The sequence below is a fragment of the Heloderma suspectum genome, chromosome 1 (assembly GCF_057233095.1).
Source record: "Heloderma suspectum isolate Gila_16-S chromosome 1, 16-S_ref, whole genome shotgun sequence".
In the NCBI taxonomy this organism is placed as follows: domain Eukaryota; kingdom Metazoa; phylum Chordata; class Lepidosauria; order Squamata; family Helodermatidae; genus Heloderma; species Heloderma suspectum.
This window is the reverse complement of record NC_139458.1, coordinates 205,649,166-205,671,700: the sequence shown is the minus strand read 5'-3', so window position 1 is coordinate 205,671,700 and position 22,535 is coordinate 205,649,166. Positions and strand designations below refer to the sequence as shown.

The 22,535-nt window shown below is 42.5% G+C and overlaps 1 protein-coding gene across 8 annotated transcripts in view; it reads left to right on the top strand.

Moving 5' to 3' along the window:
- Positions 1-22,535, top strand: part of HECW2 (HECT, C2 and WW domain containing E3 ubiquitin protein ligase 2) — a 264,005-nt gene that overhangs the window by 131,630 nt on the left and 109,840 nt on the right. For all 8 annotated transcript variants that reach the window (XR_014785285.1, XR_014785282.1, XR_014785281.1 and 5 more), the window contains 3 exons: positions 744-851; positions 12,644-12,738; positions 16,691-16,763. Coding sequence is in view for 5 of the 8 variants with exons in the window: in XM_084816460.1 (XP_084672586.1) it covers positions 744-851; positions 12,644-12,738; positions 16,691-16,763 (276 nt within the window). In the remaining 3 variants the exon portion in view is untranslated. The remainder of the gene's footprint in view (positions 1-743; positions 852-12,643; positions 12,739-16,690; positions 16,764-22,535) is intronic.

Sequence of the window (22,535 nt, the reverse complement as noted above, 5' to 3'; positions counted from 1 at the left end):
TAAAATACCCTGTGTGAAACTTTTCTATTTATCTTACATTTAAGATATGTAAAACACACACAAACACATTAATACATGGGTGCAGAACCTCTTTCAGCCAAAGGGCAGAATTCCATTTTGGAGAAGCTCTTGGAGTCTGCATTCCAGTGGTGGATGAGGCCAAAGGCATAAGAGGCAGGACCAAAATGCAAAAAATACCAGCATATTTTAGCGTAAGGTTGCAATCCTATGCATGTTTAGAGGGGAAAAAGTCCACCAACTCCCAGCGTTCCCTAGCCAGCATAACTGTTCCCCCTCTAAACATGCATAGGATTGCACCTTATAGTTCTGACTGCCAGTAACTTAGCCTTAGGAGAGGCATTTCAGCCTTTTAGAATGGGGGAAAAACTGCACAAATGCTGGGAACCACCAAATGATGGGTGGTTGGGGGAAAAGGGAGTAGAACCGGGGAAGTGGGTGTGGCCTTCTAGGGACCCCCAGAGTGGCAGATTTGGCCCCTGGGCCTGAGGTTCTACACCCCTGCACTAATATGTAGAACTTAAATCCTTTTTAGAAATTTTCATGTGGCAGGTAGTGATACAAAGGTGCACTTGAAAAGAAAGTGATTTTATTTCTCACAACCTGCAACGGACATAGCTGAGGTTACATTCTACTCGTTATGCTGCATGGGCAGCTTCCCTGACATCAAGTTGCATTATTCCATGTAATATTTTTATGGAGAAGAAAATCCTTCTGTCTTTCAGATGAGAACTCACCAGCAAACTTCTGGGATTCCAAGAACCGTGGTGTGACAGGAACACAGAAAGGGCAAATTGTATGGCGAATTGAACCTGGCCCCTATTTCATGGAACGTAAGTAATATGGGTAATGCAGGATATATGAATAAATATAATTAGAAGCAATGCTTGCTTCCTTGAGGTGGCCACTTTTGAAACACTTCCATGGACTCTAAAGTAGTCTTTTATTACAGAAAAAGGGGTGGGGGGGAGGAGAAACCTCTTTCAGACGCTCATCAGGGGGGAGATGGTGGCAGTAGAAAAATCTAATCATTCAAAAGTATTAGTAAGTAAGCTATCAGTTCTTTGTTAACAGAATAAAGTTGCTTATTCTGTAGCCAGTGTACATATTTTAGATGGGTTATGAGACATAACCTGGGAAGACTGTAGTGTATGCTACTTTGTTCAGGGAGAGGCTGAGATTTGAATATAGATAACACTTGAGCAATTTCAGCTGTTAGAAAAATGCTTGGAGATTTTCTTCTGTGGTTCATCTTTTTATGTAACTTGTGTTGCTATGTGTGTTAACTGTTTCTAAAAACTGAGCAAGTGAATAAGAGGAAAACCAGACCAAATGATATGTTCTTCAGAAAGCATGATGATGATGATGATAAAACAACAAAAAGTAGTGGCACCAGTGGGGCACTTAGGTAACTTTAGTCTGTGGATTTAGTAACCGTATGCCTAAACAGTAGTGTAGTGGCAAATCCAGAAGTGCAGGGTCCCTTCGTGACAGTCACAGCCACACCCCCTTCTAAGATTATACAACCTTGTAAGATATACAGCCTTCAACTGGGATCCAAAAACAGTGCAGCTGAGAGTAAGGCAGGGGTATTTCAATTGGACGTCTGAGAAAAAATGCAGGGGTGTTAAAATCTTTTCCACCCACCCACCCAAACACAAACATTTTAGGTTTTTAAAATATGAAACTCTATGGAAGCTTCACCCTCTCAGCTCAGCCCTCATGAACAGATCCCTTCTCATTTAAACAGCCCCCTTGCACACTCCCTTAGCACCCCAACATTACCCATTAGCCTTCCCTAAGCTACTTCATTATATCTCTCCCATCCTGCAACAGAAACGTCCACACGCCCAGCTGGATTGAATCTCTCTCTCTCTCTTTCTCGCTCTCTCTCTCTCACTCACACACACACACACACACACACGCACGCACACACCTTCTTTCTCCTCTCAGGCAAATGATTTTTTTCTGTTTCCCTCCCCTCCACCAGGGTTTGTTTGCCCAGATACATGCCAACCTTGTACCAAAAAGTGTAGCTGACAGAGCAGGTTGCATTTGGCAATTCTGCTTACTGTAGAAATTAATGTTCAAGAATTAACAGTGCAACCCAATGGATCTTTATTGCAAATTAAATTTACAGAGATCTTGGGAAGGCAGCTACGGCTGCAGTCCTATACACACTTACCTGGGAGAAAGCCCAATTGGCAATTGAACATAGTGGGACAGACTTCTGAGTAAACATGCATAGGATTGTGTGATAAATGCTAAAAACTGGCAGAAACCAGCCACCTGCCCTGCCCCATAAGTCAATAACAGTGGCAGCACCCTGCCCCCCCACTGTGCCAGCAGCAGCAGCAGCCCTGAATGGGTGGCCGGTGTTGCAGGAGGCAAGGGCAGTGCCGGGCGCGCAGCACGGAGCAGGGACGGGCAGAGAAGCCAAGAGCTGAGGAGGAGACGGGGGGGGGGGGCGAAAGGAGGCTGCAGAGCTCCCTCAGGCTCCCTCTCTCGCTCGCTCCCTTTGTCTGGCCGGCTCTGCGTAGTAGACGAGAGGCAGCCAAGAGGCAGCTGCCCGCACTCCCTCTGCTCCCTCCTCCTTCCCTAGCAGACTGCGACCCAGCTTGGGGCTGGCTTCAAAAAAAGTGCCAGAGCAAAGCCCCGGCGCGACCCCCCACCACTACACTGCTGTGCCTGAATCAGTCACTTGGAAATGTGCAAAGCCAGCTCTGCTGCATTTGGAGACCCTCCTGCTCATTCTACTGTGTGGGGCCCTGGATCTTTTCCCCAAAGGCCTACCTTGAGTGCACTAGTTAGTAGTGTGGTCCTTTTGCTTGGTGAGGCCCCAGTTTAGGTGCTGAATCTTCTAAAGTAGTGCAAGGAATTGAGTTGCATAATTGTAGTTCAGTGACTGTGTTTCATATATTATGATCCTATTGATTTAAAAAGGTACCAAACCAATGTAAATGGCCCTTGGAGTGGGTTGCATGTAACATTTAATTAATATTAATCAGTTATGGGGATTGTATATGTGCCCATTTGTGCATGTACTTACTAAAACACTGCTGTTCAAATGAAGCGGAAGCCCTGCCCCACGGAAGGGTATGATCAATAAAAATGTAGTTCTCTGCTTATTTTGTATCTCTCGTAGTCTGGGACTGATGGGACAAAATTTTTCTATGCCAAACAATTCAGCATCTTGGAATATTTTCAGCTAGAAATTCTTAATAAATGGGGTGTTTTTCTCTTTAGCCTTATGCTGATGCTTTTTATGGCAAAATTCAGGTCAAACTTTCAACGCCTAGGCATCAGGTCAAAATTAAATGGATGTCTTAAAAAAACCAGAAATTGGATGCACAATAGTTTTAAAATTCCTCATTTCTGTCTCCTTATGTTTCCTGCAACCATTCGCTCATATCTTCTGTGCCAGTTTTAGCGCTAACCCACTCAGGAAGCTTGTTGTTGCAATTCTCATGGAATACTGCTTTCCTTTTTTCTGTTTGTTTGATCATTTGGAGAAAAAAATAAAATAATTTATCTGAAATTCAGTAGGCGTGACAGAGTTAAACTCTGTGACAGGCATCAAAATCATAAAGACCAAACGTGGTGCCACACTGAAGATTTCAAAAACTTCAAGGGTTGCTTCCGAAATTAATTTGCTTTCAAGTAATGAATATTACTATGGGGGGAAAGGTATTGTTCTGTGGCATGCTAAAAGCAGACAAGACGGCATAAAATTATTAAGAGTATGCATCACTCCAAAAGTCCCTTGTGCCATAGAATCGTGGAACTGTAGAGGGAACAAAAAAGTGATGTAACAGCCAGAATCTCATCCTTATCAGGGCCAAACTACACATGACTGAACCCACCTCCTCCTCCTAAATGCTAAAAGGATCAGAACAGGTGACTTCAAAGCCCTCATGACTGAATTGCTGGTAAAGTATGTCTGGATGAAAGCAGCGGGGAAAAAACCAATTGGGTATGTATAATTTTGCTTAAGCTGAAGGCCAGACTACACGTGACTTCAGCTTTGTAGTTTGCCCTTGAGTGCTGATCCCCTCAACACACACACATACATGCAAAGACACACAAATTGCCAGCACAGCTACTACCACCCCATTCCAAAAAAGGAACCTAGCATGGTGGGTAGGGGGCTTTAATCCACACACACACCCCCGGCGCTGCAGTCTTGATCTAGATTGGGAGCACTGCATCTGCAATTTGCATTGCAAAAAAAAGATCCCATTTGTTTTTGTCATCAGATTAAGCATAATTATATATACCCAATTGTTTGACTTTCAAGTCACCTGTCCTGATCCTTTTAGCATTTAGTAATGGGAACTAGCAGGTGGGTTAGGAGGTGGGGAGAGAAGGCAAATAGTATATGCGTTTCATCCATGAAATGGCTCTGCTCTCCAAAAAGATGCTTTTACACCTGCTTAACATTATGAATGCGAGTGATAGTTACTCAAGCCAGTAAGGCATAGGTGGCTGACCTGAACAGGTGCTATGAGTGGCACAGGTAGCAGAAATAAGCAGCACTTCTGGACTTGGAGCATGTGGGCTCCCAGGCTTGGCAGCAGCGTAGAATGAGGTTTGTGCTTCATCCTGCCTCTCCAGTGTTATGTTGGTAGACTAGGGGCAAAACACCCCAAGACTTTAAAAGCTGCATATGTACTGTAGTGCGCACAGAGTGGTACTATTTCCTACCCTGGGCTTAACTTGTGGCATGCTTACCAAAAATAAGCAGATCACCAGTGCATTTAAAGTCTTGCTCCACGAGGACACCCTTGTGAACTGTTCAGTCCAGTTCCGTTCCTCCACCCACTCCTTTATCTTTCTCCAGTCACAAATAATGAGAACCAGTGTGGTGTGGTGGTGAGAGTGTTGGACTGGGAGCCAGGAGATCCGGTTCTAGTCCCCACTCGGCCATGGAAGCTCACTGGGTGACTTTGGGCCAGTCACAGACTCTCAGCCCAACCTACCTCACAGGGTTGTTGTTGTGAGGATAAAATGGAGAGGAAGAGAATGTAAGCCGCCTTGGGTTCCTTGCAAGAGGAAAAAAAGACAGGACATAAATGCAATAAATACATAAAAATAATTGTCAACAAAATGCACCACGTTGGTGCTGGAGCCTCAGCCTCAGCCATCCCCAACTTGACTCCCTCCAGATGCGTTGGACTACAACTCCCATCATCCCGAGAATGGTCTGGACAGCACCAGGTTAGGAAAGGCTGGTCTAACCCTACAGATCAGTGAAATCCTAGTAAATTGACACATAAGGGCATACTGGTAAAGAAAAAAAAATCTGCTCCTTTAACTGTGTCAGGCCATGCAAAAACAGGCATGGCAAGATAACAACCATCAAAAAGTCCCACTTAACAACAATCAAAAGCCTCTCTTAGCTTTTTGCAAAAAGATAATTGTATCTATCCTGAAAATATTAATGTGTGTATTTGGGGGGCGGGGAGCTTTAACACAGAATCCAAACTGAATACAAATGTGTGAATATGCTACACACACAGATTGTGTTGCTCAGGAAAGAACATGAAGGGCAAGCTAAAGAAAGAAAGATACAGCTACCAAATACAGTGCTTTGATCACCATTGCAATGAGCTGGCGCCCTCAGGCTGTCACCTGCTAAAAAGACTGGCTGACTTCGTAGTCCCGCACTAATGCCATCAGAGGTGCTGGGAAGTGTCACATGTCCCATTCTCTGGGCAAAGAGTGAAGGTGCACGAAATATCTGCATGAAATGTCACACTCTCTTTGGCTGTGGAAATTCAGCAAAGGAGAGCCCCTCCCTCCAAAAAGCTGAAAGGTTTTCACAGCTTGCTGCGTGATGGGAAGGTGGCTGAAAAATTGCTCTTTCAGATTATTATTGGCTCTTCCTGTCCCACCAAAAGCTGTGTGGAGTCGGTCTTTGCTTCTTAGCTGCTCTGTGAAATAGGATGTTGAATCAGGATACCTCGACTAATAGTTTAATCTAAATATTGGTGGCTGGCTTGCCCACACCCTCCCATTGTTTTCCATATCTAAGTGGGGGCTCTTGGCTCTTGGGCTCTTGGCACTAGCCACAATGTCTAGATAATTTCATTTCATTTATGACATTTCTGTACTGCCCTTTGGTCAAAGCTCTCTAGGTGGTTTACAGAGATTAAAAACCTCAAAAATACAATATTGTACATCATATAAATAGACAGTGAATAGAATGACAGATGCTTACATTGATCTATGTAAGGACATTGATGGATCGATCTATTTCTGGTTCGTGCCACAGTCACATATGTTCATCCATAAATCTGTTCCATCCTGTTTCCACATTAATCTGCCGTTTAAACATTAAAATCTGCATGAAAATTCACAGTTAAAAATGTATTTAAATACATATTCTCAAAATACAAATTAATTTATTTCATCTAAAATGCACATTTTATAATATTGTTTGAGCCAAGAACTGCACCACAGAAGGAAGCTACACATCCTGGGGCCTGTCTACATGGGAGGTTTTCTCTGATGCTGCTGTGGCTTAAAGTCATTAGGAACACATGACATCGTGGTCAGTCTGCAGCTGGATCCCTCTTGAAAAGCTGCATTTTCTGAAAGTCCTTTTACTCTATATTTTTTTTACTTAAAGCTGCTCCCAGGTGATTTCCCTACAGTATGCCTAGTCCCTCCGCATTCAATCCTGGATATGCCTCTGTGATGTGGCTGTGACCTGGCAGTGAGGTGGTGAAGGGGTGGGGCTGCTCCTTCCTTGCACCTCATTCCCTCTTTTTCCCCATTTGCAGTAGGGCTGCTTTTATAATAAAAATTATAAAATATATATTATTATAGCCCCCTTTTCCCATTCATAATGTTGGTAGCCCTGTTTCATTCACAATAGTAAAGTAGCTGTTTTATATGTAGTGCACAATAAAGAATACACAGAGCAAAAGGAGAAGGAGCAGCCAGCCGCTATGTCGCAGTGGCGATAAGCCTGCAACTTTGCAGTCACACGATACACCTACAACGAAGGAATACACAGAGGGGGGAGGAGAAAGGGTATCCAGCTGCTATTTTGCAGTGATGATATACCTACAACTTCACAGTCGTGCGATACACATGCAACGAAGGAATACACAGACAGGAAGGAGAAAGGGAAGCCAGTACAGCAAAAGAGCATGGATGGGGCTGGGAACAAGCCTCTCTAATCACGGAATCGTGCTGGGTTGCCCTTCAGAGTAATGCAGCAGTTTGCTTTTTCCATTCACAAATAGCAGCCTCTCATTCATGTCTCTCCTTCGGAATAGCCCCCTGTGTGTGTGGTTTTCCTGTGTGTTTGTGGAGAGGAGGATGAGGAGGCTTAGTTCCAGTCGGGGAAGTGGAGGCAGCAGTAGCAGCAATAGCTGCCGCTGCTGACTCCAGAGTGCTATCAAATGGAGTCAGTTCCAGCCCTTTCCCTCTGTGTAGGACCTAGGCACCGCCCGTCCGCGCACCTGTCAGTCTGTCCCTTGGCTTCAATATTGCTGGTTCACAGTCGGTGGATACGAAGGGGAGAGGTGTGGGGTAAACTATCTGACATTACTCAACTTTTCCATTAAACTTCCCTGAGCAGTGAAGCATGGAGAGGGGTGAGGAGCAAGCCTCTCTCATTGGTTGAGTAGCATCTATGGGGTTGATGACATTCACTTCTACTAGTGGGACTTTGCCCATTCAACTGCAAAATAAGGCAGATTACAGTACAGTTTGACCTGTGAAAAGCGGGTTTTAAGGTTATGTTTACTCCACATTTTTTGCTTCATGTGGTCCTGATGGACTGAAGCCCATTTCATGAAAATCCAGATTAAACATGAAAGTGCTTCACATTCGTTGCTATGTAGATCTGGCCCTAGTCTGTAGCATGTGGATTAGATCAGTTTGTATTGGAATTTGCACCAAAAAAAGAGAAGAATTCTTCAAGCATTCCTACCTCAGTGTTTACATAGCCTTACCTATTCACCACAGAGAAATACACCGTTTTCAATATACCTTGCAAAACTGTGATTTGTTTTTTTAATATCCTGTTAGAATCAGCATATGTTGCTTTACCCTAATTTTGTCAAAAAGTAGTTGCTTGGATCCAGAGGGTCCTTTGCATGATGCTTGCACAAAGTAACCGCCGCCCTCTGATTCCTGCTCACACCTTCCTTCCACTGCATCTCTCCATACCACAGCCCAGCTATTCCAGTGTGCACCCTGTGCCTAAGGAGTAACTTTTGGAGGAAGAGGGTGTTACATTAAGGGGCCCCAAGAGGCTGCAATAAAGATGAGCTGAGTTCTATTTGCATGTCTCTGGATCCAGTCCAATGACTTTTAAACTTTCAGTTCATCTTTAATTTCAGAGAGAATTCGAAAACTATGCAGAGTTGGTATCAATGTTTGTTTTTCAAAAACAAACCTTGAATTAATTCAGGAAACAAAACATGATGGATTGTAAGTGTATGCTTAATGTACAATTTGTGCCCTGCTGGAGGAAAAGCATCCCTGGATTTTAGAATAAAAATGTGAGATCTGTCATTAAAATATAGTTTTAATAAGTGACAACAGGCCATGCTTGAATTGCATGACTTGAATCCCATGCTGCCCAGGCAGTATCTGTCTTTTATGTGGCTCATCTGAAAACACAGCTGATGATGTGGACAGCGGTATCTAGGGAATTACTTTTTGAGTCTGAATATTGATAGCGTTTTGAATGGCCAATGCAGAGTTGTTTCAAGTCTATATTTTCCTAAATTTGGATTTAGAACTGCCTGCTAAGTTAATATTGTGGCTGTCTCAATTAGTGAAGGCTACAAGATTGCCTATTTTCAAAATGCAAAAGCTACAAGTTAATCAAATCTACATACATACTAAATGTCTGTATAATATAGACCCCAAGTTTCAGGGGTCTAAACTAGAAGCAGGACAGAAACTAGGAATGCTTGAATTCTTAGACAGGAATCAAATAATTATGTTTTACTGCTAAGCTAGCTTTCTATTTCCTATTAAGTGTTTTGTCTATGTTTGTTTGCCTGCTTGCTTGTTTTTCAATTGCAATTTATATCCCACCTTTTCCTCCAAAGGGCCAAGATGGTGTACATGATCCTCCTGCTCTCCATTTGATCCTCAGAACTGTCCTGTGAGAAAGATTAGGATGAGAGTCAGTGATTGGCCCAAAGTCTCCCAGTGAGCTTCGTGGCTGAGTGAGAACTTGAACCTGCGTCTTCCCAGTCCAACACTTTAACCACTGCACCACACTGTCTATAAACCTTTGAACAGTAACACCATCTGGTCTCCCAGTAGTGGAGTACTGCCCCCACCCCATAGGTCCAGCTACAACCCCTGCAAGAATCAGAGCCAAAGATACTACAAAGTTTAAAAATTCCTTCCAGGCCCACAAAAGGATTCTATTGTATGGCATGTTTGAAATAAAATGCAACATGCAGCATTTTCATCAATACTGAAGACCTCACAAGTAATTAAATGGAAGATTTCTGTGATACAGAATCTTCATCTCCATTAGTTAAAAAGGTATCTCCAGAGCCCTCTTACTCTTATGGGATCTCTGTTCATTACTTGTTCCAGGTAGAAACTGTTCACGTGACTTCCCCATGTTGGTTTGACCAGTCATTGGAGCACTGATGGAAATGAACAGTTTCTAGAGAAGCTCTACGTATATTTGCTCTTGCTTCAAAAGACTGGTCCTTATTAAAGATCATTTTCAAAGGGAAAATCGGGGTGACTGGAATGGTCCAATTAAAAATAGCGCATGGACTTGCTCATAGAGAGGAATAAGGCTTAACTGCATAATATAACGTTTGCTTAGCACGTTTTTGCCTAAATAAATAGAATTGCACCTTTACTTGGCTTTCTCCCATCCCCCATTGACCTCTGTAAATAATGAAGCAAAAATGTATTTATGAACTTAGGTGAACTGTGACGAAATGTGCCAACAACGTTGACAGTATTCTCAGTTAGGATTAGTAATGCATGGGCAGCCCAAGCTTCTACTGTGTTTCCCCCATTGGCTCCAGACTGCAGTGCAGCTTCATGCACATCACCATTTATGCACCTTTATCCTTTATGCATTACCCTTCACCCTATTATGGAGTTGAACCCAGACCTGGCTCCAGGCTTGCAGGAGCCCTGGGCAAGCCGCCCTCCCCACAAGTGGCACATGCCCCCACCCCCGTTACTAGCTGGTGGGTCGGCTGGCTGCCTGCCTATGATGGTAGCATGTGTGCAGTGCCGAGTAGAGCTCCTGACACCGCCATCTGCATAGTGCTGGCACCACCCCTGACATGCCCACGCACAACGGGAGCCACGTAATCGGCGGTGATGGTAGCAGTGGCAGTAGTCTCTGTCGGATCTCCAGCTGTTGTCTGAGTGTACTGTGTGCTGGCGCTGGGCATAGCTGCCCCCCCAGCAGCTGAGGAAGCTCATCTGTGTGTATGCTGACGCATGCACAGAGGATAGGAGCAGAGGCCAGATCTAAAACTGCCATGGTCGGATACGTAATACTGGGTTGGACCCAAGGCTGCACAAGCAGAAGTCAACTCCTGCCCCTTCTCCCACTGAGTCCCCTTAGACCGCCAAAAGACCTCTCCTGAAGATTGGGAGATCCTCAGGAAAAGTGTAGGATATGACATGGGTGGCGGGGGCTCCAAGTACAAGGGGAGAATCTCCAAAAGCTGGACGGAAGCAACTTGAACAAGCAACTCTCACTCACACAAGTGATTCTCCTGTGTCACTGGAACTCCCCTGTGTTTCATCCCAGGCCTTTCATGAGGATTCCCCAACTTCTGTTTTACAGTATTGCATACAACATACTGTTTTTCAATCATTTCAGATTTGGTTTAGAAGGTTTGCCACACTTACTATGTAGCTTAGATAGGACTGATGATATTTACTTCTTCTGTAATGTTTTATATTTGTCTAATAGCTGTTGGCATGATTTACAGTGACCAAAAAACTCATCCACTGTTGATGTATTCATAAAACATATGAATTTGAGTAACATTTTGTGCTTCAGGAGTCAAATGATTCATTGCTGCTGTAGCCTAAAGTTTTCAAATACAAAGCATCATCAATTTCAACTAAGCAAATGTAGAAAGGTGCTTTCTTCTCTGTCCTTTTCTGAATCTTTGTATCCATCTGATTGAATTATTGGGCGACGGAATAGGAGCTGACTTGCAGAAAAATCTTGTGTGCCTTAGAAAGGCAAAGAAATCTATGGTTTATTTTGGGCTGTGATCTTCAATTATTGTTTCGACCTACTTTCATCAGATCCAAAAGCTCAAGCATATTTTTCTGTTTCTGAATATCTTTGTTTTGATTCATCAAAAGTTATGAATCAATAAACTTTACAAAAGCTCTGCCTTACATCTGAGGAGAACCAGCTGCTAGAATTAATTGTAGTGAAAGTAATATGGGTAAAGCTGGATTTTCATGAATTCGAATTTGCTCCTACCGTGGCATACGTAGCCAGTAAAGCGTTGTATACTTTAAAACAACAACATTTTCACAGGGCAAATGGCACCTGCTACAGCAAGAGACATGCATCATGTGCCATGATAATCCTTAAGGCGCAGTAGAACTGGAGTAAATCCCCTGGGTAGAAGGAGCCACTGTTTTATTTTGCTATATTTTATGGTTTTCATTGTTGTGCACTGCCCAGAGAGCTGTGGCTACACAGAAATGTATAGAAATGTAATAAACAATACATGAATGTTTTGCTGCTTGGACCTGACTATCCATCAGGCTCCACCCACTTGCTGAGGAGCACCAAGCCTTGTAAGGATCCCAGCACTTTATTGCCTCTTCATGACCTCATGTTGGTGAGCTCGCTCAATGGAGTTTGAGGCCTTTGGGGGTGAGGAGTCTCAATTGAGCTGGCCTTGAAGGCTGCAGTCCATGGGAGGTCTTGGGCTTAGGGTAGAGATGTCAAGGAAACCCCCCAGAAAAAAATGGGGAACCCCCCCGTTTTCCCCATTTCTCCAGAGAATTTTGGCAGAATTGGAAAGAAAATAGTCCCTACAAATGTTTCTAGCTCCCCGCCCCCACGTTTTTCCCCCAAGCCTTCACATCTCTACAGTGGCCCCCGGTTTTTCACCTCTGACACAGTGGTGGGGATTGGGTCCAGTGCCTTCTCAGTCTCTCACCCTCCATGTCCGGACTGCTGTTGAACTTTGTGGTCATGACAGATTGGTCTCGATGTTAATTGTCAGCACAGGGATAATGTATTAGAGTAAAGTGGATGCTATTCTGGATACTGGGAATGGTGGTGTATGTTAGGAGGATGTCAAATGCAGGTATTTGGAGGTATCTAATAAGAAAAAACAAATAGAAGGAAAGACTCCAGGGCTGCAGTCCTCCACACAATGAGGCTTAAATCCCACTGATTTCAGTAGAGTTTCAACAGCCACCGAAGACTTGGTGGATCTCTATTACAGTAACAGCTTTCATCTTTCCCAGACAGTTAGGGCAAATTGCCACATTGTAAGTAATACGTTCTCAGTGAACTGTGACCTGCTACAGAAGCAGCTGTTCTGTTGACTGTCTCCATTCTGTGTGAATCTTGTATGAGTTCTTCATTCCACCCCACCCCCTTTCTTCTTCTTCTTCTTTGTAGCTGAAATCAAGATCTGTTTTAAATACTACCATGGTATAAGTGGAGCCCTGCGAGCAACAACTCCATGTATCACTGTGAAAAACCCTGCTGTGATGGTAAGTATATTTATTCATTGCTGACACCAGGCCAATCTGTTTAGCACTAACATTAAATCTGTTAATTTAGATTGGCCATGAGTATTTTCCAATAAATTATCTGATCTAATGAAGTTGTCAAGGTAAAGAGGTGATGTGTGAAATCCTGCCATTGTCTCCAAAGTTCATTTCACTTATATCTTCACCTTGTCACTTAAGTCAATATTGCTTACCTCACTGTAGCCAGGATTTTATCACCGTTTTAACTGCGTATGTTGAATGGGCTATTATTGTGGCTTCCCAGAACAGGTACCTGGCTCTCATCCTTTTCTCTTTTTTAACGTATGCCATCTCTACTATTCCTCAGGAACATTCAGTAGGGTCATTGTTATGCTTCATCATCCACATACATTTGCTGGTTGTTTTCCTTCAGGATGAGTAGGCCCCAGCAAAATTCTCTCTCTCAATTAATAAATAAAAATAAACAGCTTTTGATATGCTTTTATTCTTGAAAGAAGTGATATTAGTGGTAACAACTGAGAAGTGGTAGCATAACAACAACCTTGGTAGTTAATATCTGGATATATTACTCAGTCATTTAGCTTCCAGTGCTAAGAAGGTGAGCTGAAATCTTTAAGACGCTTCACTGACTACTCCAGGCGAACTGAGGATAGCAGTTCAACTGTCAAAGGTTGTGGCCTTATCTGGGCCTTCTGTTACAGGCATCCATAACACAAACATACCATTACTGTTGATATATACCGCACTGTATACCTAACTCCAAGTTGCTGTGGTGGTGAAATAAGCTAACAGGTTGTGTTCAATTTAAGGGTAATTATGGCGCAAGCCCCTAGTCTAAAGTGTTTTAGGGGTTTCTTTTATCCCTTACACATTCACCTCAGACAAAGAAAAAACTAAAACACAACTTTTTTTTAAACTCCAGGATAACCTAATAAGAAATAGATTTAACTTAGAATTAACAACTGATAACAACAAATACAATTGCTTTTATCTAAACTATAACATTAGATCAGTGTGGGTAACAATATTTGCACATGAGCTTTTTGCCTTTGCCCAGAAACCCTTGAAATATTGATGGGAAAAATAATAACCTAACGAATAATGCTGCTGCTGCTGTAACGAATACTCTGTTCACCATCCATACTTCAGTTCCTCAGAGAACAGAAGTAACAAGAATAACATTTCCCAGTATGTAACATATTTTATTGCTGTATCTTCTTTTTGGAGAGTCAGACAAATACAGTTTTCCAGAGTGGCATTAAAAAACTTCTCAGAGCCAGGCATAAATGTGTTACTTCTTCTCAGATATGATCCTGTCTTCCCTCTCTGGGCACACACTCAGATTTCCACAACTGACCTTTCCAGCTGTCACTTCTACCTTTTTAGCCCTGCCCTTGGGGTAGAATATTACAGGCTGATTAATATAATACTTTACATATACACCAGTATCTACCAACTGTACATATAACAAATGGGACATGCAACAAAACGTTGCAGAGTATCCTCAACCGCTAACAGGGAGCGTTCTGTTCAAGGTTGCACCAATCATATCCTCCTCTAGGGTACTATAAGCTGTAAAGGGCTCAAGGAGGGCAGTTCACATTCCCTATTCCTGATTTTCCTGTTGTCTTTTCCAAGTGACACTCCACGTTTCATAGCTCCTGGAGGCCACTGAGCATGATTTGTCCTCTTTGGACTGCTTGGGTGGGTTTTTAAAATCCCATTTGGCTGGTTTTTTTAATGTGCTATATTTCTGCACACCTCAGGGTTCACCCAAGCATGCTGACACTGCCCTCTTGTTTCTCAGTAGCCCTGTTTTGGCTTCAGTCCTGTTGACACTCAGCCACCTGAGTTTCCTGTTAGATGGAATGGTTGACTACATGAAAGCCTGTTGTTTGTAGAAACAACCCATTCAGGCATATGCAATTTGTTTTCCATAACAATGTAATACAAGCCAAACCAAAAGGTCCCTCGGGACCAAAAAAAAAAAAAGGCATGGCAATTTGCAAGGTCTTTTTGTTAATAAATAATACTTATAACAACAAATCAATACAGGGGTTACATAAGCCAAAACAGGAATAACAACAACAACAACAACAACACACAAGGTTGTGTGTTGGTCGATACATCCTACCTGCTATCTCAATAATATTCTCCCACCTCAACTGCTTACGCATGGAGGAAGAATGTTGGCCTAATTTTGCAAAACTGTGGTGCTCTTATATTACCCATTTCCTATGCAGAAAGTATTTAAAGCACTTAACACATTCCCTTGTCATCCTCTTATATTACCTCAAATATAAAATCAGGTTAGTAATTTATTTGTTTGAAATGTACATACTCCCCAGGTTAAGTGTGACAGAGTTGCTTGAATTACCTGAGGCAGCTTGATGCATGTGATAAATTCTTTAGATGGAAATTCCAGGCCCCATTATTTGACTTGGAAGCATTGTTCCTGCCATCCCATAGGGGGGCAGATGAAATTTGGTTACTCAGTCTGGGTTCAGATGATCAGTGGGGGAAAAAATGCAGCATCGGTTGCCCCCCCCCCCCGTGCGTGCCAGTCACATGACCAGGAATACCCTAATTACCTGCCTTGTGTCGTGGGTTGCTGTGTTATCTGAACCCAGTGTGCGACACAGGCATAGTACTTTTTCACCCACCCTACAACCCATGGCTTGGAGTAGGTTTGGACGACACAGCAACCTGCAACGCAGTGTGGGGAATGAAGGCAATCCCATTCACACGACCAGCACATGTAGAGGTGGGCGAAACAACGGACACTGTGTTGTTTTCCCCACCGATCATCTGAACAACCTCTCAGGGGCCTGGTCTGCACAATCACTGCAGCCCACCATGACTTATTTAAGCATGTGTAGGCAGCCATTGTGAATATTCAAGCCTCAACAGGCAATCGCCGCAACTTATCATGATGTCCGAACCCGATGAGGATGGGATAGGTTGTTGGTGTGGTTAACAAACCACACACAACCCATGGGTTGTTTTGGGGTTGGGATGGGTTGTTAACCATGGCAACAACCCACCCTGCGCCAGGTTCGAACATTTGATAAGCTGCGGCGACCGCCCACTGCAGCTTGAATATTCACAATGGATATTCCATGTCCGTGACACACTGTGGGCTCTACTGATTGTCGAAACCAGCCCAGTAAAGTAGAGAGAACTGCATTCTGATGGCTTTGAGTTTGGGCAATTTCTTTATTTTCATCTTGTCCTCCCTGTTTATAAATATCTACTCAAAAGTAAATCCCATTGAGTTTGATGAGACTTACTCCCAGGTAAAGTGGGTATTATTGTTAGCTGCCTTGAACGCCAATTCTTTGGTGGAAAGACAGGGTATAAATTAAGAACATAAATATAGGACTGCAGTCTTAAAGTGTTAATGTTATTTGTAAGTTACAGTTAACGTATAAACAGGAAAATGTTATAGAAACAGGTAAGAATTATCTATGGATATAATTCTTCTTCAATATATGTTATAAGGCTAGTTTCGGTATGGTTGCCTGTCATATGGTTATTAGGTATCTCAGAATGATCCCTTTCACTATAGTGAAACAACCCTTTCCCATTAGCGCAGGCACTCAGGTTTGTTTTATTTATGTAAAAGATTTGTATGCCGCCTTTTAGGGTAAACTTTCCCATGGTGGCAGGCTTCACCACCTCAGCTATTGAATTATCAATGCATATTCCGAATTGTACACCTTGGTTCCTTACTGGCTTCTCTGCCTCTCCTTATTGTCACACTGAAAATAAGCAACGCCATGTTTTCTGGAAATTCTAGTGACTGACAGGTCATAACAGATTAGGGTTTATTCAAAGTAAAGTTGTAGGCATGTCTGTCATAATCGTCTTCCTTCATTTATAGGTTCCTTTTCAGATTTGCATGGTATTCTCACATACAAAACTCACCATATAGCATTCTCCTGATTTTCAGGTGGGCTCAGAAGGCACTGAAGGTGCTTCAGCAAGTCAGCACTGCCGGAAATTAGTGAGCTTTACACTCTCAGGTAAGGAGGTTTGCTTCTTTTGTCTCCCTAACTTTAAACTTTAAATCAAGGCACTGATGTAAGGAATTTCTAGGGATTTTTTTCTGAATGAACACAAAAACAAGACAAAATTGAGTTGTAGTATATATTTATAGTGCCATTTCTGTTAAAAGCAATGGATTGGAGCCAGACTTCCACTCAGCGGAGTTCCACTAGGAGAGGGCAGCAATTTTGGCTGATTTCTCCTTCCTTCTGCAGCCCCCTGTGCCCTCTAAAGAGCTGCTCCGGAAAGTTGGGGAACAGTGTGAGAGGTGGTGCTGGGGGCTGCAGGGGGAAGGTGGTATCGGCAAAAATCAACACCCCCTTAACCCACAGGGAGCCTCTTCTGGATCCTAGTTCTCTCCACAAACAGAAGGAGCCCTTACATTTGCAGAGAGGCAAGACTGGATCCAACTTAATGTTAGTACTTAATGGGATTCAAGAATAGATAGGTTAGCATTTTTCCAGAACTATAAAAAAAAAGTACTGAATCTCCAAATGAAGTATCGAACTAGATGAGACAACCCAAGATGAATTGTGCAAAATTCATATAAAGTGGATGGTGAGATGATATAGAGTGCATTAAAGGTGAGTTGGAAGAACTGCTGAACCCCTTTTTGCCCATATTTCCCCTCCCCCAAAACTACTTGTCCCCAGCTGTTTTTTCTCCTAGCAGGATTTACCCATGGTCTTAGAGCCCCAATGGGAGAAAAGCATCTGGAGAGAGGCAGTTTCAGAGCGGAAAACATTGTGGAGTATGTGGAGGATATTTCAGCACCCAAGTCCTGCACACCCATAATGAACATTAAATTTCTCCTCTCCTGCTTTCTAGGGATATGGCAGCAGTCCAGTTCTCACCCACTGGTCTGCTGAAATTACATCTAGTTATCATGAAATATAGGAACATTACTTTCCATAAATATACAAGTGGCTATATGGTAGGCCCTGATGTGAACAGTCATATTTATTTCAAACTCTGTAGGTTTCCTGGAACTATTTTTTTTCCAAAGAAAATGATGTAACTGTGCTTCTGAATTCAAAGACAGACACATCTATCTTCAGCTGCAGATGTGTTGTTTTAGGAGCTCAGTCAAACGACTTGAAATATGAACTACCATTGCAAACTTATGAAAGCTGGAACCAAGCCATGACTGTTTTACATGCATACATAAAAGAAAGATGATGAATGTTAGAGTGAAACCTCTAGCATGAAAGCTCTTGCAAAGTTTCACAATATCTGATGGGTCTTCATCTCAGACTTAAGGAATAGAAAATCAAAGTTTATGCAGGTGAGAAAAGGCAAGTTTGAATCAAGGTGACAAGGCCATATGCATTCCTCCTAGGGTGGTCACAAACATATTAGCCTGGTTTGCACAATCATTGTGGCTTAAACTAGAGGCCATGGGTTATTTGAGCCCCCCCCCCAATAAGCCCGTGCTGTCAGGTTTGGACTACACAACAAGCCGCGCCCGAGTATGTAATTAGGCAAATGGTTCCCAGCACGTGCCACAGTTTAAACAAGCTACTGTGGCTTGTTTACACCATGGTGATTATGCAAACAGGGTCACTGTCAAAAAAGAGGAAATGCATCACCAAAGAAGAGGACAAAAGATACTGATTTGCATAATATTTTCGTATGGATATTTATGCACAAATTTAGAAATAATTACTATAATTTCAGTAGAAATACAATAGATCTCATCATAGTGGGGAAGGTGTGTAAGGTGCCTGCTCAGTCTGCTGTCAAGGTGCTCATTGTTGATGAGCAACTTCAGTGCTTCTGCCCTTCCTGCTTATGTCCTTTATCTTTACACCAGACATAGGCGAGACAGCACTTCAAATAGAGGACGCCTTCAGATAGAGGACTGTACTCTGTAAAGTAGGACACATGGCCACCCTGACTCTTCCTCATTCTGACAAATGATATACTTAGATGTACCTTTTTCACATCTCAGGCAAATGTTTTGTATCTGCCATATGCAACTAGTGTAGCTGCCTTGGGCCCACTAATGATGAGGAGGCCCACAACTCATCACTGTGGTGTAAACATCAACTGCTTTTTCACTATCAGGAGAAAAGCCCCTGGCTGGTGTGAAAAGTGCCCTTGAAAAGGGACTAGACAAATGTGTGGCTTGCTTAGTTTCCTACCAATTTCCTACCAAGCCATTAGAAAAGTTGGAGGAAAGGATGTTGGTGAGTGCTGGGAAGCCAAACCTATGCTTCTCTAGCACCCCGCTCCCCTCTTTCAAGCCAGGGCATTTTGGCTTCAGCAAGCAGTGAAGGACAGGAAGCAGCTATAGCTAGGAGGGAAGGGCAAAAGAGATGGCATTGGAAACTGTGGCAACCCTTCCCAGTCTGAGCATCATTGAGGGCTTGTTATGTGAGGTGGGACAGTAAGAGTTTTTCTTACCCGTTTCCCCTGCTCCAAACTGGATACAGAACCACATTTTGTGTACACACCGATTTGCCCTCAAGTTTTGATTAATATTTCCTTGGCTGCTTATTCACCTCACTTCCTTTCCACAAAACAAGATTGTGTTCTGCAAGACAGGAATCTTGCGCTGTATCTGTTTGATATTATACATAGACAGGTGACACATCTTAGGGTGAGAAAACTCAGCAGGCCTCTTATGACAGTGAGCATGAATGTTCGACTACACTACTCACACTTCTCCAGCAGCTGGACAGATTCCACCCTTGCTCCAAACACAGTTGCACAAGAGCAAATATTTGTTCAATGTAAAGATTCCAGAATTGAAATAAAAATACTGGATACCTTAATACATTGCACAGTATAGAACTTACCAGAACCTGAAGAACAGCCATAAAAATAGGTTGATTTGATGGACTGATTTTGTTTTGTATAGAAAATAGGATCTTTTGAAATATTTCATCTCTGAAGTGCTGCTAGACTACAGAAAATTAAAGGCATGTTGCATTCACTTTAGCTGAGCCCTGAAATTTGTTTATGTGCATGACCTTGCTACATATTTGTTTTGAAGGACAGACTGGAGATGTGTAGAATTTTGAGTTTGTGAATATGAATTGCTTCTTATAGAGACAAAAAGCTTTCCCCTGTTTGTACATTTATCACTGTTGCTATTTTAGCTTATTTCTAATATAACCCCAAATCAAAGACTAGCACATTTACTTTGTCCTAGATTTTTCGCAGGTTTCTAGAATGTCCTGATCTTTCACCAACTCTCCATTATAAACACCTTTTAGGGTGCAACTTATGTCTCTCTCTAGAAATGTGAATATTTCACCTCCTGTTAGCACACCATCCTTAACATTTTTAAAGGTAAAACCAAATAATCAAGGGTTGGAAACGTCATCTGAGGCAGGTTTGTTAAACCTGGCTACATATACAGAATTATTTAGCCTCAAGCCAAGAATTCAGTATGATGATGCCATCCCCTATTTTGGTTATCTCAATCAGCACTATGCAAACAAATCAGTGTCTTATGAGACACCTCAACAGTGTGCAAATTAACACACTGAATAAGGGGAAGAGCTGTATCTCAGTGGCAGACACATACTTTGCATGCAAAGGTCCCAAGTTCAGTCCCCAGCATCTCTAGATAGGACTAGGAAAGACTCCTGCCAGAAACCCGGGAGAACCACTGCCAGTCAGTGTTGACAGTACTGAGCTAAATGGGCCAATGGTCTGATTTGGTATAAGGTAGTTCAGTATGGTCTATGCTGACTGGCAGCGGCTCTCCTGGGTTTCCAGCAAGAGTCTTTCCTAGCCCTACCTGGAGATGCCCAGGATCTATGCTGACTGGCAGCAGCTCTCCAGTTCAAGATCGCCCTGCCTGGAGATACATATTACAACTTTCTCCCAAATGCCATGCACTTCAACGAACAAAATAACAGCACCAGTGTGGCACAAGCTCATGGATATTAAGTAATTTCCACTTTAAAAGAAAAAAATGCAGTAATGTTTTAATAATGCATTTGAGCTTGCTAGATGCAATTAGTACTGTGCTTTTTTAAATCTACGAACAACCATTTTTAGTCTTTATTTTTTTAAATCAGATATTTCAAATTCATAAATAACAGGAAAAATGTACAAGCATCTTGACATAGTATTAAAAATCTAACATAGCAATATATTTGTTTTCAAACTGGAAAGAGATCACATTTTCTGAAGATCTTAGCAAATGCCACATGTGATGGAGACTGAATTTCACTTTCTACTCTTCTTCATTTATCCAGTTCTGTTTACGTATTTACTTTGGAAGTAATGTGTGGTGTTAAATGTTCCAGTCATTTATAAATTTGGTTTTCTTTTCTTTTTTTTTAAAAAAGCTTTTTTGCTCTAAATGTTCTGCCATCAGTTTTTAAATGTTGTTTAAAGATAGAAATGGATATTTAGATATTTAAAGCAGGTATAAAAGACAGCTGTAAGATTTCTGTTTGCATCTTCAATCTAAGAGTGCTTCCAGAGGGTTCCTTGTGTTCATGAACGATAAGGCTATCAGTGGCTACTAGGGACGATGGCTACATACTGCCTCTAGTATCAGAGGCTGTATGCCTCTGTATACTAGTTGCTGGGGAAGACAATGACAAGAGTGCTAAATTGTGCTCATGTCCTGCTTGTGAGCTTCCCATATGCATCTTGTTGGCCACTTGTTGGTCATCTCACTGCAGTTACCTCAGGCCACTGCAGGCAGGTTTATAGCAATACAGATATAAACATCTTTTACTACAGGAATCAAGAATGAAAATGTCATGTGCATATCCTGAGACAGCTGACTGGATCCATACTCTCTTTAGGCTATTGACAGCAAAAACCTGAATTATTACTTCAACAGGAAGTCTTAAAATGGCACTGCTTGATGAATTAATCAATCTGCCACAAGCTCTCCAGGGTTCTGCATCTTGATTCTGGACATGCTTCAAAGTAATCCAAAATTAAATCAAGAGAGTTGAAGAGAAACATTAGAATTGCCTTTCACTAATGAGTTCTCTGTCTGCTTTATGTTGCTGCTGGATGACTGTTTATAAAAGGATGTGAATGCTTGTCTATTGACAGAGGTAGCTGTGCTGTCACATGTTGAAAGAGACTGCCTCAGTGTTTTATAATGATGAGACGGTGTGTTCATTCTCAGTAGCCCTTACAATTTATCTCATGCAATTTTGTGTGCTCAAAATTGTCCTGGTTAATTGATTTCCCCTCCTCCTGTTTTAACCTATACAGAGTTTTTCATTCCAGTGCAGTAGATTTGATTATGCACATGCTAATTTTATTTCTCATCTTCCCCAACCCATTACTTATGACTAATCCCTGTTTTCAAGATTAGTTTATCTATTTGTATATTATCTAGGGTGGCATTCCAGAGAACCTGCACTTGGCTTATGAAGAACAATCAGCAATATATGGTTTTGGAAAATATAGAATACCTTTAAGGTTTAATTCGGAGGCCATCCTCACAGGAGCACCTCGGGACTTCATGGAGACCATAGCCTCCTGGGAGCTGCACCATATTCTAACTGGGCCCACCCATGTAGCCGGTCATGCGCTAGACCTTGTGTTTGTTTCTGGAGAAGCGGGGAGTGATCTGGAAGTTGGGGGTATATCCACCCCCCCCCCTTGTCATGGTCAGATCACTATCTGGTGACGTTGGACTTCTCGGTTCCACAACCCCTCTGCAGGGGTGGAGGACCCATTAAAATGGTCCGCCCCAGGCGTCTTATGGATCCAAATGGATTCCTGAACGCGCTTGGGGATTCTCTGGGGTACACCAACGG